Here is a 13,179-nt window from a genome sequence, read left to right as displayed (position 1 = left end):
AAACTTTTCTAGGCTCATAATGATTTTCCTATCCACATTAAGCATATTTTTCTATCAAGATTTCTCTTAATAATAGCATGCCACAGAGGATCATTAGGCAGGAAAAAAGGGTCAGAGCAAGGATAACAAAGATGAAAAGAAAACCGCTGAGAGTTCACCTCTGCTGTTTATTTTGAGGCACACTTAAGATTCGAGTCGGAGAGTCCTAATTGTATTCAAAGATTTAGTTCTCTAAAGAACATAAACAAAACTAGCAAGGGGTATCAGCCAGAATAAAGCTTTCTTCATAATCATAGAGTAAGGTCAGCTTTTGTTTGTTCTTTTATATGATAATCTCCACTCTTTTGTGTTGACATTTAAATGTTTTAAAATGGAGAAAATAAGTATCTGAAAACGAATGGCCTATTTCTGCAGGAGCAGCTCTTCTAGCATGCCCTCATATTTTCTAGCTTCTTTTGGTTGTGCATTCCTTACGAAGCATTTTAAAGCCTTTGCACCTAATCTAGGTTAGCATGCTCTGGTTAGCAGCTTGTATCCATTGAAAAGCAAGGCAATAATCCATCTAGGTTTAGGGCTTTTTCATAGAACTGATGCAGAGCTGTGTCAATTTTAATGTCATGCTATGGAGAGTGCATGTAGCTCTCTCCACTTTAGAGGATTAAAAGTGACCTCTCTTACCAAAATCAATAAGGGCAGCTTGCTGTGACTAATAGGTTGTAGAAATTCAAAAGAGACGGTTTGTAACACTGAGTTCATTCTCCCCATGTCTCTCCCCACCCAGCCCCAGACTGGCTGGCAGAGCTGCACTTTGACATGTACATTCACATGGCAACCCGATGGCTTTTCCCTTCCCAGGGACCAGACCCAGCCACACACAGTTTACTCATATTTCAGGGAAGAAAAAAAGCTTGATATTGATATTGATGTTTATTCAACAATAGTGGATTTGGCAACTTTTGTAGAGAAGCATGTGAGAGAGAAACCAGAATGAGGAAACAGTTAATATGTATAATTTTTACCTCCCTAGTATGATTTTTTAAAAGGCCCTTTTTTTACATATTAGCAAGACATCAACAACTACCCAGATACTTCACATCACATCATCAGCACAGTATATTGTTTACTGGTCTCTGAACAAGGCTTTTCTCCCTTCAGATCTTTGCCTAGTTGTAATAGGTTAAAAATTTAAATTCCATTAAAGTAAATGAAACTGCCCCAGAGATGTATGAGGCTATACATCCCACTCTGGCGTTCATTAACTGCCATCACATGTGACCAGTTGTTCTGGATTTTTTCCTCTCTCCACTATTCTTTTCTTTACTCTGAAATACATCAGATTTAAAAGTTAAATTTGTGTACTACTAGAAATGGGACATGCTGCAGCATGCACACCACTGCACACCAACTCACTTTACAAATGAGTCTTCAGTTTTTCAGTTTCATATTTTGTAAAACTAAAGAACACTAGCAACTCAGATGTGGATCTCCCACTTTATGGTGAAGATACCCTTACTCTACTGGATGTCCTCGACTTCCAATTTATCCTGCTTGATGTACAAATTTAAAATCCTTACCCACAGTTCATACTTTGTGGACATTTTCTCCATCTAACAATCACCAGCATTGTCTTTATGCCAAAAAAACAAGACTTTCCTTGGGGAAACAAGGGAGAAAAGAGGCTGAAGTTGTGGGAGGAACCCAACTGTAAAGGTTTAGGAGTCCCTATGGAGGTTTATAAATAGTTGACTGCCATGTGCAAAATGTGAAAGAAACCCAGTCAGCAAAAGAGCTGTTGCCGTTTTGAAATCTTCTAACTACATCTATTTAGGCAGTAGACAGTGTTATAAATAAACAATAAATCAAGAAATTATTAGCATTTGAATTTTGGCAAGATAATAAAATGTGTAGGGGTATAATCAGCAAATAATAGGAAAGATCTGCAAGCAAACCCACCAATTAATGATAAATAGGACTTGGCTCTGGATAACTTCACCAATGTGGATCTCATTAGATGGCTGTGGAATCTGTTCCTGCAGCAGCCCTCTCCGAGTGAGGGAAAGGTGAGGTAACCAAAATGTCAGCACACCCAACCCTCGCGGTTCTTGGGTTCCAGGATTGTAACCACCTGGGCCAAAATGACAACCTTATGCTGCTGTGAAGGCCATACCACGGTGTCCCAGTGTTTAACCAATAGGTTTCCTTGACTCAGCTTTTGGACAATTGCTCTGCAATCCCCTCTCAGCAAAGGAGACAAAAAACACTCAGATTCACTCTCTGGAGAGAAAGAATCCTTCTTTCCTCAGTTCACCTTGCTTTATTAACAGCACCTTTTGTAGAGAGAAATGCCCCCATGCAAGCAATATCACTTAAACAGATAAATAATTTGCACACCAGGCAGGGGGAAGGGAGTGGGGAAAGAGACCTTGCCTTATTAGACTCGAAACAGACACACCATCTTAATACGAAGGATCAGCATATGGTTCTAATAGGCTTTCTAAAATGATTTATCAGCTGTGATTAAGCCCTTGACCAGCATGTCTATCTTCATAAATAAAGGAAAAGTGCACCTTGCTCTGAAGTGTATCAGCAGTATCTTATTACCCACCCAACCATAGAAACTGCAGCCCACTCCGGGGAGCAAAGAGCTCGTGTTTAATAGCAGAGCTTATGCTCTAAAGAGGCTGCCAAGATTTAGGGGTTTTACCTAACAGATAGACTTATAAAAATGCCACTACAGGAAAGGTTTATCCCTTTTTCATGTGCCATCCAGTCCATGCTGCTGAAACCTGAACTGGTAACAAGGAAGCTGTGCCATTAAAAACATTCCAAGGAAGACCAAGGCAAAAGGCACAACTTTGCTATGCTGCTGTGAAAAAAATGTTAAAATGAAATCAGATAGGCCTCCTTTTGTTGTGGGTAGCCAAAATACAGAAAACATAACAAACCTCCAAACATTACAAGAGGGTGACTCAGCTTCTTTGGGGCAGAGACAATAATAAGAAGAAGGAAAGTGGACTGTCCTGACTGAGCTCACCGGATGATTCATCAGCTGGAATTCAGAAGAACATGGAAGGAATATGGTTAGGAAGGTTTAGCTGAATCAAAAACGTATGCCCTCAAGAATTACCTTTCCGCATGATACAGGAACTTATTGCTGGAAAAACATTCAGGTGTTCTCTTTGAGTATGAGAATCTAAACCTATAAATCCACTCAAAAGTCCATTCAAGATAAGAATCCTGCCTGCCAGCAGAAGATAAGATACTGTAATATCAGCAACATGCCTAAATTAAAGCCTATTCTTGTGAATATTTCTGCAAGGTCACAAACAGTTTTGTCCTGCCAGCTTTCCTGTGCCATTATGCAGAATGTGTCCCTTTTGTAACACAGTCCAGTGTGGCAACAAAGTGTCTGGAGATAGATACGTGCTCAAAACAGGACTCATAAAGCGGGGGACTGAAGCGCCAACCGTGGAGCTGCCATCGTACAAAATACAACAAACCGCCACATGTCTACCATGAAACCTACGAAGGTTAAGAAGTTAAAATCCAGCAAGCCTACCCATCTGGAGAGAGGAGGAGAGCATTCTTCCTGTCTTTAGCAACACTGAACAACAGCTGATAAATCTTTAACACACATGGTCTGTGGGATGCCCTATGCTGAGACCAAGGAGATATGGAATCAATCCGAGGCTTTGCCACAGACTTCCTGTGCAATTTTCAGCATGTCACTTGAGCCCAGATCCTTTATGGTATCTCTCTGATTTACTCCTGCTTTGTTTCAGGCAGAACGAAGCACCAAAATGTCTTTGAGGGAGTCTATGAATCTTTTGGGGCCGTGCTGCTAAAGGGATTTAGGAACCAAATTGAGACAGAAAGCTGCTCTCTTGGCAGAATGGTGGAGAGGACCCAGATACCCTGCAATTCTCACTCCACATATGTGATTCCTTTGGGAGCTTGGTGTCACACTACAAAGGAGCTCTGGAAAGCAATGTCCTCTGGAATCTGTTCTTTCCCTTAGAAAATAAGAGACAGAGTATTTACCCTCTTCACAGGAATACTGCAAAAGTTAATTTAATTAAGAAAAAAAGGGCTGTTGCAAGCCAAAAAATGAACCGAAAAAGCAGATCAATAACCTGATGCAATTAATGCATATGAAAACCCAGAATAACCCTCAGAAAAACTCAGATACAGAGTTAGAATGTATCTTTCCAGGACTTCAATGAGTCACCCAGAAAAAATGCAATGGTGTGAGGATGCTTACATCTTCACAGATACAGATATTATATTTAGAGTATAGGAACTATTATACTGAAACCTTTGAATGTGGGGTGATATTTTGGACTTTGAAATTTAAAGTTTTGAGCTATCACCTTGACAACAGCTTAACTGATTGATAAAGTAACAGCTTGAAGTTATTACACTACATACAACAATGGTACTCTGGCCCTTAAGCACTCTATTAATATAAACAATTTCTAGTCTTACTAATTTCTAGTCTTACTTTGTGCCTACTATGACATACTGACTATATAAGATACTTAATCTCAGTGGGAAAATAAGAAATCAGAGGGCCCTTTGACTTAAAAAATATGGATGGTCTTACATCATGTTTAGACAAATGGAGGGAGAATGTACATATGTGCATTTATGATAGCATAATTTTTTTAAAAAATCAAAACAGTAAGCATTTAAACATATATCTTTCCTTCCATTGTACAGACTGCCAGACCATGAGTCAAAAGTGCTCCAGGAGCAGCCTCATGAGTTTGCTGGTTTGTATTATTTCACAAGTGAAATGCAGCCCTTTCAGAGTACTTGCCTCTCTGTGTGCCTTACCAACACACTGCTCTTCTCCAGGACCCTACTGGGGTTTCAGAGTACTTACCAGGGGAAACTGGGGCTAATTTGTCACCTATCAGCCAAGCCAACCACCAAAATGAACATTTAATCCCTGTTCTTTCACCAAGGGAGTGCATTGCCAGCATTACCCTATAGCCTGTTAGTATTACAATACAGGCCTCTAAAACCCAAACACTTACACAATGTGCTTTGTCAACATATAAATATTTTTTCTTCTCATATAAGGGTATGTATGACCCCACACATATCACCCTTTCCTGGATAAGGGCCCCATTTACTGCACTGCTGCATTTTCAGCTGCTGCAATGCCAACTATTAAATACAGGCAAAATCCCTTATGATTTTTCTGTATTACTTTTCAGAAGAGAGGAAAACTTATGGGCTAGATACACATTGCATGAAATTTAAGCAAGATGTGGAAATTAAGTTAATTTTTTCACCAAACTATACTACTTTAGGGACAGATTCTATCATTTCCAGCTTGCTTTGAACTATACAATCTTCCCAACTCTCATAGGCTACAGTATCAAACTATGATATTCAGCAATATATGCAAGAAATTTCTTCTGGAGTTCAGAGAGTCACTGAGTTCAGCATGAAATAGTGATGTGCTATAAGCTAGACAAGTACATTTTACCTACTTTCTTATGCTTATACACAGAAATACATACAAGGTAGAAGGAGATCCTAGAAGGTACAAACCAAATATATGTCTTTCAAACACACATCAGTCTGTAGCATCACCCCTTTTTTAACACAACTACACTGGTTACTCAGGATTTTTATTCCTTCTGCAGATTGAAATTATTTAACCCTTAAAGGCTTTGTATTTGGTTTTGTTCTTCTTCTTTACTGGACTACTTCAATGTGCTGATGCTTTTCTAGCAGTGAGGTGCCTGCCTTAGGATAGTACACTTAGAACAGGAACATTAGGCCAGGTAGAGGACTAATGAGCTTCCTGAACTGACACTGAACAACCCACATTAAAACCAAGCTGTAATTAAGAATAGCCATTTCCCTGTCTCATTTGCATAATTCATACATTCTCTTGCAGCCCTGAACAGTGGTGAGAAGATTTCAAAGTTTCAGGATAAGTCTTAGGAAGTGATGCATCCCAAGTCTAGCATACACAGAATGTGATTTTAAACATGCCCTCATGTTGAAAATATTCAGTTCACTATTTTTAAATGTATTTCATGCAATACTCTACTTGCTACAATCAGCATATTTCCACTTTTTCTCATTCACACAGGGACATCAGGCTAGATGCATTTTAACAAAGTGGGTCCACTAAGTTATTCCAAAACAGACCCTGACTCTTCCCATCTCTGACATGATCCTCTCAGCCCCAACTCAATGCTCAAAACAAGATGTGACAATAGGGCCTATCCAGCAGCAGCAAAGGTCATGTGTTTGCAATTACAGCCCACTGCAAATGCTTTGGATACCTAATGTTCCAAGCAGTGTAAGCCTAAAACCTGCAGCCAGTGGGCTAAAACAGCCATGTGATCTGCCAGCACTACCTGCCTTCTTGACTTGGGTTGCAAGTTCTGTCTGGGTCTGAGCTGTCAGTTGCTGTCTCCCTCAAGTTCCCAAGAACTTTGACATTTACAATTTTACAAGCAGAAATATAGTATAGGTATGCTTTTACCTGTGCTGATTTTGTGGTGAATTTGGGAGGTAGGAGGCTTGTGTCAGGAAGAGTGCCTTCAGGAGGATGGAAAAAGCCTCTTTCTCACACGCTTATCCATATGATTATTGCTGACCTGTAGCATCCCTTGCATTTAGGGAGCAAGTCTTTCTCAAGGAGAGACTTCCAGCTAATATAGGATGGTATAAACAACAGACAAGCCAAAACCAACAGAAAAACTCCCTTCCATTTATGCCTTTATTTTTCTCGGTTCAGGTTCTGGAGGTCATCATCAGCATTATTGTTCCTTGAGTCCCCTCAGTCCCCCAGGAAAGGCTAATCCACACACATTGTCAGAGGTGGTCCTTGACAGATGATCTTAGAACCATAAGGCATACCAAGCACGGGAGGCATAAAGAGACACTTCTTCCACTTTTACACATGAGCTACTGTGGCAGAAGGATGTCAAGTGATTTATTTCCGGATAAGAAGCTGGGATAATAATGGAAGTGCTTTCCACTCAATTGTACCTTTACAAAAAAAGGTACACATGGTGTTCCTAAACCCATGCAGTCAGATCTTCACCAGTTTGGAAAGTCACCAGTCTGCATAACCAGCTCCATCACAACAAATTCTCATGGATTATCCATGGGAAAGGGAGAAAGGGAGAAAGGGAGAAAGGGAGAAAGGGAGAAAGAAAGAAAGAAAGAAAGAAAGAAAGAAAAGAAAGAAAATGCAGCTACTTGAACTTTATCCTCTGACTTTTCAAAGCATGACTCTCAAGGAGCAAAAAAAGCCAATGAGAAATGAAAGTGTTTTTCTGTTACAAGATTTCAGTGTCAAGCTGTGTGCTAAGCCACAGTGATATACTAAAATAAACAAAACTGTTTCTTTCAGAGTCCAGAGAAATTAATATGACCAAAAATATTTTTGGAAGACTTTTCTGTGCAGTGAGCAAGATTTCCATGCAGTTAACCTTAGTCTCTGTGTGTTGGTAGGTCCATTAGGCCAACACTACATCACACTCATATTCCAGGGATAGGCTGTTAGAAGCATTTCCTTAGGGACAGCTGCAGCCCAAGGAGTCTCCTTCTGTCTTGGCCTTTGTCTCTTGCATTTGTGCACAGCCCTACTGGGGCCTGCTTCAGATTCCTATCTGACAGTCAGTCAGTAATGTAAGAATGAACATACAGCAGACTAATTGGAAACACAGAGCAAATGTTACAGGTTAGCCAGCTAGTGGGACTTATGTCCCTCTTAATTCTTTCCTTTTTTTCCTTTTTTCACCCCATTTTTTGGTTTGGGTGGGTTTTGGGTTTTTTTTGTTTTTTTTTTTGTTTTGTTTTGTTTTGTTTTTTTTTTTTGTTTATTTTTTGTGGTTTTTTGCTGTTGTTGTTGTTGTTGTTGGTTTTGGGGTTTTTTTTGTTTTTTGGGGGGGTGTTTGGGGGTTTTTTTGGGTTGGTTTTTTTGGGGTTTTGTTTGGGTGTTTTGTTTTTTTTTAATTTCCCACCCCATGATCACTTATTTGCTCCCTGGAGATCACCAATGGCAGCTGCAGGGGGTGGTAGGAGGGCAGAATAAGACTCCCAGAGACTGCTAAACAGCTGGAATTATCAGGTAACTTGATGCCCTTGTCTAGGTTTTAATCAACCATCCCTTGCAAACTAAAATATCTCTGCAACATCAAGCACTGCAGTCTGGGGCTAAGTGCACCCAGGTCCACCTCAGTAGATTTCTCCTGTTCTCCTACTCCTGCAAAATAAACACCAGGCACAGAGAACAACTTAGAAAGCCTGTAATGGACAAAGAAGTAGGAGTGTACAGAAATGTTCTCCCTGATTCTAACTAAGACTCCCCTCCGCAGATCCTAAACCACAAATTTTTTAACAAGTCTAAAATTAGACACATTTATCTCAATACATGGCTGTTTCCTAACACACAAAGCTGTGAGGGTCAGTCTGTGCTATTTTCCCAATACTTGACCAAAACTTGAACTCTCTCACGTTTGGACACTCTTATTCCTTGCTCAGCATACCATGGTACAGCCTCTCTCCTCCTCTATCTGTCCCAGTCTCTTTCCTAATGAACTACAAATAAACCATACCTAGACTCCCTTCCTTGTAAGCCAAAACCAAGCTGCTCCTGGACTCCTCTCTCTTTCTACAACCCTCCTCTCCTGTCCTGCACCTCAGCAGGCAGTTTTACCTCTTTTCTTGCTGTCCTCTCTAGTACATTAAGCTCCTTTACCATTCTTTGAAAATTTTAACAGCACTTTAGGACCCCTGAAAGAACTCTGAACCATCTTTGGGTACAGGAGTACACTTACATACAAGGTGGACTATCTAATTCAACCTAAAGTTCAGAACAATGACAAAATAACTTCAGAATAAACTAAAAGAATACTAATTGAAAATGGGATATGTTATCTACTAGGTGTTTCAAGTCAAAGTTTCCCAGCTCAACTTGAATGCTTTATGAGAAATACAGAAACAGAATAAAGCTGGTATTGATGATGAATAAATCCAAGGGCGCAACATGTTATGGAGGAATTTTAAAAAAAAGAAAAAGAAAAAAATTTGCTCTTAAGTAAATGCCCCTTCATAAGCCAAATTTCCCTGTAATGTATTTGAGCCAGTTTGCAATCCTCACTTCAAAGATGATATAATTTTCCCAAGCCTTTCCCTTATGAGGTGTGTGGTTTGTATTATAGTTTACTTAAAAGCAGAGACTTGGAATCAAACCCTGGCAAACAGAGTTACACTTTTTTTTCATTATTTAATACTGGATTTTTGTTGGTTTGAGGTTTTTATTTCTGTCAACTGCTTCAATAGTTTCAAAAAGCATGTCACAATTTATAGTGCCACCTAGTTTCTAACCAAAAGGTTACTACTAGGTAGTAGAGCTCAGTCTGCTTTCTCATAGATTAAAGGATACTTCCTTTACCATTTCAAGGAATCAAAAGGGGAGGAAGGGCTTGGTGTGCTCACACTCACCCTTTTGTTGTTCTCTTCTTCTTGTGCCTTCCTGAACTCGTGCTCCAGGGAGCAGTCGATGTCGTTGAAGAGGCCGACTTCCTCACAGTTCTTCAGAAAGCGTGTTGGTGTGGGAGTCTGATCTGAGAACAAGACAAGAAATGATCGTTGGTGCACAATATTAAAAGGAGAGGGAGACAATTAAATAGTCTTGCAGGAAAAGAGAGGTTCTAACCAAACTTGTCTTTGCCTTCCCACCCTTACCTACCACACCATCATTAAAAAAACCCACACAGCGCTGAGTTTCGACACTAAACGCTGCAGGCAGCCATGTTTGCCATCAATGTCCCAAACCAGGCAGCAGTCACCATTTGGGCAGAATGACAATAGCATCGGTTTTCCCAGGCCGTGTAACACAAGTGCTTCTCCTTAACGTGTGTAAATGGTCTTTAGAATTCTCTATAAAGCTCCAAAAAGAGGCTCATGCTGAATTTCGACACTAAACGCTGCAGGCAGCCATGTTTGCCATCAATGTCCCAAACCAGGCAGCAGTCATCATTTGGGCAGAAAGACAACAGCATGGGTTTTCCCAGGCCACATAACACAAGTGCTTCTCCTAAATGTGTGTAAATGGTCTTTAGAATTCTCTATAAACCTCCAAAAATAGGCTCATGCAGAACAATGCACAGTGCTTCTCGTAATGCACATTTAGATCACGGCACGCATGTTAACTGCTGTGGATGCACACTAGTTAATGCCTTCAAATGCTCAAAAACCACCTCAAACACACACATACTTAGCAAAAAAAAAGGTAGCCATAGCAAGAAGTTTTGCTTCCAACACAATTTTTGAAGGAAGAGTTAAATAACATTTTAAAAAGCTATGAAAAGTGACATTCTGGCCATGAAGAAGCATTCTTTTGCATTTTATACCTGGAAGTGTTGTTAATACATGCAAAATTTGGAGTAAAAAAAAATTAATGCCTTCATCTCTAGGATTTTTCTGCCCTCTCAGAATTAATACAAGAAGGGCAATAGTCTCTTTAATGCCACAGGCAGGAGGAAAATTATAAGGTTTTCTGACACTTTCTCAAAAACCTCGAAGACAGACAAGCAAAATTGCCATGCATACTGTAGTTTCACTGACTTCAGTTTCTTTCTTCAGGAAATGAAAAATCAAGCCCAAATTTGGGAACCAAAGACTCGCTAAAGCACAGGTCTGAGGTACCTCTATTAATTCTAAGGCTAGTTCTTAATTATTCCACCTTGGCTCCTTCTTCCCAAGGCTCTGTCCCAGAGATGCTTTGAGATGCTTTGTATCTGATTTTACAGAAAGATTGGACTCACTTTGTTAAAAACTAATCTTCAGCATAGTCCTTGACTACTACCTGTTGTTTGTATTTCATTCTTTAAAGAATGAAAACTCTGCCATATTAAACCCCATTGCCCATATTGGGTCAATTCTGACCTCAGAAAAAAGCTTCCCACTTCAACAAAGACAAAATTGCTTTCTTCCACCTAGCTAAGATGGGTCAAGTTCTAATATTACCCCCTTACAGCAAGCAGTTACCTAACACCATGAATTTTACGTGATCAGGATAGAAATGCACATCAGCCCTTGATTAAGCAGTACAAAAGCAAGGTACACAAAAGAAAATGCAGTTTTCCTTAGAAACTAAGGAAGAGGATTAGCCTCCTCCATTATAAAGCCAAGAGAAGGCAATTTCCACCTGTAACAAGCATGGTGCTCCAGATTTGACTTTCTCAGGTAATCCAAGGGCAAAGACACTCATTAGCATTTATATTTCTGATGGAATGTCAAAATGCAAGTCCTTAATAGTAAAATTCTTTTTTCATTTCTTTTGGTTTGAGCATCCTACTTATGAACTTAAGGGAAGCAAACTTCAAGTATTTGGGAATGCACACTTATTTATCTATTAGCTTTCACATCTGACTACTGTATTACCAGAGTTAGGAACAAAACTTTCTAAGAATCCTGCAAGAACTCAGACTAAGATGAGTCAACAAGGTGCTGGCATCAATGGGAGCTGAGGACACTCAGCACTTTATAGGTCCATATCCTAAATAAGCAGTGCCAAACAAATCTCTAAAGTAACCTCAGTAAACTCAGTAGATTTACACCAGGGTTGTTTTTGGCCCTTGGACTGGAGCTCGTACTGGAAATGAATGGCACTAAAATGCAGGAGAAATAGATTTCCTTTCCAAAAAGGATGAAATGCTACTTTAGTGAACAACACCATTGTTTTGTAGAAAATCAAAGACAATTGTTGCTAAGCCTTCCTGGACACAAAGGGCTCACTGAATGTGAGGTAAACAGAGGAAAGGGGTATATCCATATCAAAATAGCAAGGTATCAATTTCATGGCCAAGATGAGAAACTATGGATTCATAAAGAATTAGATGCCACTACTTGCACTAGAACCAAAAATTCTGGGTTTCTTCAGAGTTGCTTGGGCCCAGAACCAAAAAAAAAAAAAAAAAAAAAAAAAAGTTATCTCATTGAAATAAATCCATTTTAACAGTGAAAAAAAGCAAACCAGAATGTGACTTCAAATGCACAAGGGTCTCAGTAGCTTCTTTTCTCTGCTCACGCTGAAAATCTATCTTCTGTAGCACAAGATGACCATGGGTGTTCCTACAGTTGAACTTTCCAATTAACTATTTTAATATCTCAAAATATGAAAAGTGATAATGACACTGTTTACACCACCTACATATAGAGACGGTGATCTTATTTTATTACCTCAGTCTCCCCATACTGCTACTGTAGTTCCTATGTTCCAGAAATCAGACTGGCAGGAATTCACATCGAGATTTTTGTTAAAAGAGACAGCCCCTCGTTTCTCCCAACCGAGGAAGGAGCACCACCAACCAGCCAGCCCAAGCTCCATCCACAGACCTCCTGGAAGTCAGCTCAGCCAGATGCAAAACAACACTTGCCTTCCTAGTTCTAATACTTCAGCCTTCAACATTCACAGAAAGCAGAAGGCCACAAAACCTCTCTCTGTGTGAAAGCAGAACTGATAAAGATCCAGACTTTAAAATGCTGAGACTTTGTGTAGTAAAGCAGTTACACTGCACATACACTGCACTCACTGGTCTCAGGATTTCAAGGTTACCAAGTCTAATGAGCTTGATTTGCTCCTGATTTGCCTCTGCAAAACAGCAGTTCTCCTTTAGGATGTGGGCAAATTTTTAGAAGAAATCCCTCTCAGCACCACAGAAATTCTTTTACCTAGATTAGGCAAGCCTTTGTGTTTTAATTGGGAGGAGTATCACAAGGGAGACCCTAGCATAAGCTAAAAAATCAGGTCTCCCAGAATTAATAAAATATTCCTAATTCTCAGCACTTAAAAATGCATTAATAGTTCCAACAGCTTGTGCCTGACCTCATTGTTCCCTGTTGGTACAAACAAAGCTTTTGTTGCTATCACCAGCGCCCACAACTATTGCAGACTCACTGAGAGCAGGGCTCTGATTTGTTGCACTTCAGCAACTGGATGAGCCAGACCCATCTGGACCGAAACTCAGACAGAGCCAGCACCACTCTCAGCATTCCTGCTGAGGACACACGTTATGTAGGAAGCTGCCCTGCAGGCACACTGCTACTCACACAACCCAGGACTCTAATATTAGTCACAAACTGTATTTTGTATTGGCAGCTTGGGATACAGGATTATCTGGGTTAACCCAAGAT

The 13,179-nt window shown here is 40.0% G+C and overlaps 1 protein-coding gene across 14 annotated transcripts in view; it reads right to left on the bottom strand.

The window, feature by feature from the left end:
• Positions 1 to 13,179, bottom strand: part of CREB5 (cAMP responsive element binding protein 5) — a 267,897-nt gene that overhangs the window by 194,638 nt on the left and 60,080 nt on the right. For all 14 annotated transcript variants that reach the window (XR_005953199.1, XM_041411417.1, XM_041411413.1 and 11 more), the window contains one exon: positions 9,484 to 9,605. Coding sequence is in view for 13 of the 14 variants with exons in the window: in XM_041411417.1 (XP_041267351.1) it covers positions 9,484 to 9,605 (122 nt within the window). In the remaining variant the exon portion in view is untranslated. The remainder of the gene's footprint in view (positions 1 to 9,483; positions 9,606 to 13,179) is intronic.

This window comes from Onychostruthus taczanowskii, unplaced genomic scaffold (genome assembly GCF_017590055.1).
Source record: "Onychostruthus taczanowskii isolate IOZ18803 unplaced genomic scaffold, ASM1759005v1 scaffold36, whole genome shotgun sequence".
NCBI classification, from domain to species: domain Eukaryota; kingdom Metazoa; phylum Chordata; class Aves; order Passeriformes; family Passeridae; genus Onychostruthus; species Onychostruthus taczanowskii.
The sequence above is the reverse complement of the archived record's forward strand: the minus strand, read 5'-3'. Positions and strand labels throughout refer to the sequence as shown.